Source organism: Propithecus coquereli, unplaced genomic scaffold (genome assembly GCF_000956105.1).
Source record: "Propithecus coquereli isolate 6110/MARCELLA unplaced genomic scaffold, Pcoq_1.0 Scaffold59, whole genome shotgun sequence".
Taxonomy (NCBI): domain Eukaryota; kingdom Metazoa; phylum Chordata; class Mammalia; order Primates; family Indriidae; genus Propithecus; species Propithecus coquereli.
In genome coordinates this window covers 2,406,523-2,410,980 of record NW_012151840.1, presented here as the reverse complement: position 1 = coordinate 2,410,980, position 4,458 = coordinate 2,406,523, and the positions used below count along the sequence as shown (strand labels likewise).

The 4,458-nt window shown below is 38.9% G+C and overlaps 1 protein-coding gene across 1 annotated transcript in view; it reads right to left on the bottom strand.

Annotated features, from left to right (window-relative positions):
- The window catches only part of ASH1L (ash1 (absent, small, or homeotic)-like (Drosophila)), a 215,715-nt gene that overhangs the window by 116,734 nt on the left and 94,523 nt on the right, over positions 1 to 4,458 (bottom strand). The window contains exon 5 of the mRNA XM_012658674.1: positions 428 to 1,169. Within this exon, the coding sequence (XP_012514128.1) occupies positions 428 to 1,169 (742 nt within the window). The remainder of the gene's footprint in view (positions 1 to 427; positions 1,170 to 4,458) is intronic.

Here is a 4,458-nt window from a genome sequence, read left to right as displayed (position 1 = left end):
AAACTCCTGGGCTCAAGCGATCCTCCTGCCTCAGCCTCCCGAGTAGCTGGGACTACAGGCATGCGCCACCATGGCTGGCTAGTTTTTTCTGTATATTTTTAGCTGTCCAATTAATTTCTTTCTATTTTTGGTAGAGACGGGGTCTCGCTCTTGCTCAGGCTGGTCTCGAACTCCTGAGCTCGAACGATCCACCTGCCTCGGCCTCCCAGAGTGCTAGGATTACAGGCGTGAGCCACTGTGCCCGGCCCCCCTTTGCTTCTTAATTACGTATAATTTGAAACAGTCACAAATAAGAACAGTTTTTGAAAAAAACAGGCCTTACATAGTAAAAAGTGAAAAGTTATAAGAGGAAATGAACAATTCAGGTGTGTATAGTTGTATAAAGCTGGTTTCTTCTATTCAGATCACATGTTAAACAACGAATTACCTTTTATTATTCTCTTGCTCTTCTTCCTCTGGTAATGGCTTCTGCTTTTTCCTGGTCTGTTCTTCCAATAGCCAACTTTTCCTCTTCAACCCCTTCTTATGTTCTGGGTTCAGGTTTACACTCTGAACAACGGCCTCAATTACATCTGTAACTGTATCAGGACCGAGGTGTAGTGTTGCTCCTTCTTCGCCTTCATTCAGTTCTGGGCTGACAAACTGGGCAGCCTGGATTGCTTGCATTGATACCACAGCCTGCAGGGGACATTTCCGAGGTCGACCCGGTCTGCGTTTCACAAAGTTATTCCCTGTCCTGGCCTGCCTTTGAAGTTTTTTGGCTTTTAAAATTTTATTGACATGGTCTAGGTTTTTCTTGGTGGCCAAGATTTTGTCATAATTGCACATTTTCCGAGCTTGGCGCTGCATAGCTTCCACCACACTTCTCTTGATATGATGGGGAGAACAGCTGCTTGTCAACTTTTCAGAAAGGAGTGAGATGCTATTATTGCAAGAGTCACTCGGGACTGCAGGCACTAAAAGGCTGTCTGGTTTTCCCAGAGTTCGCTCCTTGCTGTGACTACGGCCTGGACTGGAAGGAGGCGGTGCAGAGGCAGTTGCAATCACAGCATCAGTATTTTTCTCCATAGGCTCTTGGTCCTCATGTTGTACCATCCGCTGCAGCAGACTATCCACAGAGTCATCCCCGGAAGCAACTAATCTTGGACTTCGAGAGGGAACTCCATTTACTAAAAAAGACAACAAATCATCCATAGACAAAATTAAACACAGCTAGTTATTTTCATAACTTATTACACAGATAAAAGGCAAGGAATATTGCTCTATTTTCCACAGCAAGATGTGGTCTTTCCACAGAAAGACCATATGCATTGGTCTTTCATAGGTATATTGATAGTTTACTTTCCCAAATAAGGTATATTACAATAAGCATAATAAAATCAAAAGTGGCTCATGTTTCCCTAAAAATAAGTGGATTAAAAAGAATAAGTCTTGCTCTCTGAGATAAGGAGCAAAAAGAAAAAATGTTTAATTATTCAAAAATGAAGGTCCAGTCAAGCTAAGGGACTTAAATGTTAGCTGAAGATCTAAGCTTCAAATATAAGTGACATTTCCAGTTCAGAATTTTTTCTGACAATGTTTTAAGTACAAAAGATTAGGGGTGCAAGTTTCTTCTTGGGAAAAGCTTTGAAATTAGAATAGATAAACATCTGTATGAACTCTTTGTAAAGAATAAATGTTGAAGGAAAAATTAGAAAGTAAGTGGTCTTAGATAAACCTTGTTATCTTAGTGGCCCAATAATTTTATGATCTTTCTTTTTTCAACAGATCACTCAGCAAGTTTTTATAACTATTATTAAAGTGAGAATTGCTGAACCTCCTACGGAAAGCTGTTAGTTTTATGATATTGCAAAAAACAGTTCAAAATAAGTCACTTCCCAAGCTGCCTGGTTTACTAATGATCGATCACAGGTCATACTTCTCCAAAGCTAATTAATGGATTTCTTATCTATATGACTTTAAAATGTGACACTATTCTAGAAACCACTTTATTAGTTCCAGGCATTCTAGATTCCAATCTCATCAGACTAAGCTGGAATTCTCGAATTACTAATAACTTCCTTCAAATAATATCTAAAAGCCCTGTCTAAATTTGACATTTAAAATTTTTCAAACTCTCAGCTATATTTGATATCACAACTCATTAAATTCCTGCCTACATTGTTTCTACAATACACTTGGACTTCCAATTACTTGTAACTCTGTTAAATTTAACTGTGGAGGCCTATTATTCATTCATTATTTCACAGAGAGGACACCACTTTCTTAAAGAAAACTTTCTTCACCACACTGCACACCACCTCACCCCTCTTAAGTTTCTCCTTTCCTAGCATTAATGTAATAGTTTCTTCTTTCCTAGCATTAATCATATTTCTAATTATTGGGTTAATATATGTAATATTCAAACAATTTGGTCCATTACAGCAGTGACTATATTCATCAAACTCACTTTGTATCTTCAATGACCAGGAGATAATCTGTTAACATATGGCTGGGCATACTGGCTCACATCTGTAATCCTAGCACTCTGGGAGGCTGATGTGGAGGATCACTTAAGCTCAGGAATTCGGGACCAGCCTGAGCAAGAGGGAGACCCACCTCTACTAAAAATAGAAACAATTAACTGGGCGTAGAAGCATGCACCCGTAGCCCCAGCTATTTGGGAGACTGAGGTAAGGAGCATTTCTTGAGCCCACGAGTTTGAGGTTGCAGCAAGAGAGGATGACGCCACTACACTCTAGCCGGGGTGATAAAGTGCAAGTTTGTCTCAAAAAAAAAAAAAAAAAAAGTAGTTGAAGAATGACTCTTGGGCTCAAAATCTTGGAGATTATTTTTATATACTCTTTGCCTTCACCAACTGCTCAGCACTACTAATGTATTTAATCCATCAGTATCAATTTAAATCCTAAAATGGGTACACTGTTTTGAAGCCTAATTCCTGAGCCAATTACCTAGAACTACCTAACGCTTCATTTTTTGAATTGTTCCTGTCTTCTCAAGTTCTGGCCTGCCAAATTGTTTTTCTTGGTACTCTGCTCTATGTCTAGGACCTGATGATGGGCACTATATTTTAGATGTAACTTATTTTCAAAACTAACTTTACTGTGGTAAAATGTTGCATAAAGTCAAACACACCCTTTTTATGCATACATTTTTGAGTTTTGACAAATTTACCACATAGTCACCATCATAATCAATACATAGAACATTTTAGTCACCCTGAAAAGTTCCCTCGTGCCCTTTCCAATAAAAATCTATCTGCCTGTCATCCACAGTCCCAGGGAAGAAACCACTGATCTAATTCCTCTTACTACAGATTAAATTTGTTTTTCTAGAATTTCACGTAAATGGAAAGATAAAAAGTATGTATTCTACTGTTGTATGGCTTTATTTACATAGCACGATTTTGAGAGTTATTCATGTTGTTCAATTCCGTTTTATTGCTCCTATTCACATATTCCTTTTTAATGTTCAATTGTATGATTACAGTACAATTTTGTTATACATTCATCTGGAAATCTGAGTTGTTTCCAGTTTCTGGCCATAAACAAAAAAAGCTCTCATGAATATTTGTGTATATGAGATTTTGTTTAACCATACTTTTATTCCTCTTGGATCAAAACCTAAGACTAAAATTACTAGGTCCAACCAAGTGAATGTTTAACTGAAAAATCATCCCAAAGTGACTGTTCCATTTTACAGTCCCACTGGCTATGGAGGAAAGTTAAAAATGCTATACATCCTCACCAAGGCATGGCAGAATTCAGTCTTTTTAATTTTAGTCATTCTCAAGAGTGTGATGTCGATTTAATTTGCATTTCCCTGATACTGGGCATATATGTTCATGAGGTTATTGGCAATTCATATGCATTCTTCTGATGAGATTATATTCAAATCTTTTGCCCATTATTTTTATTGGCTTCTTTCACTCTGTGGCTTGCTTTTTTTTTTCCTCGTTTTTAAATTTTGAAACAGGGTCTTGCTCAGTCACCCAGGCCGGACTGCAGTGGCATGATCGTAGCTCATTGTAGCCTCCACCTCCCGGGCTCAAGAGATCCTCCCACTTCAGCCTCCCAAGTAGCTGGAACTACAGGCCCCCATCACCACATCTGGCTAATTTTTTAAATTTTTTGTAGAGACAGGGTCTTGCTATGTTGCCCAGGCTGGTCTTGAACTCCTGGCCTCAAGCAATCCTCTTGCCTTGGCATCCCGAAGTGATGGGATTATGGGCATGAACCATCACGCTCAGTCCTCCTTTTCTTAATGTTCTACTACTGGCACAGTGACTCCTGCCTGTAGTCTTAGCTACTCAAGAGGTTGAGGCATGGGAGGATTGCTTTCAGTCCAGGAGTTTGAGGCGGCAGTGAGCTATGATTACACTACTGCACTACAGCCTGGGTGACAGATACTCCATCTTAAAAAAAATATGTATGTATATATATATGTGTGTGTGTGTAT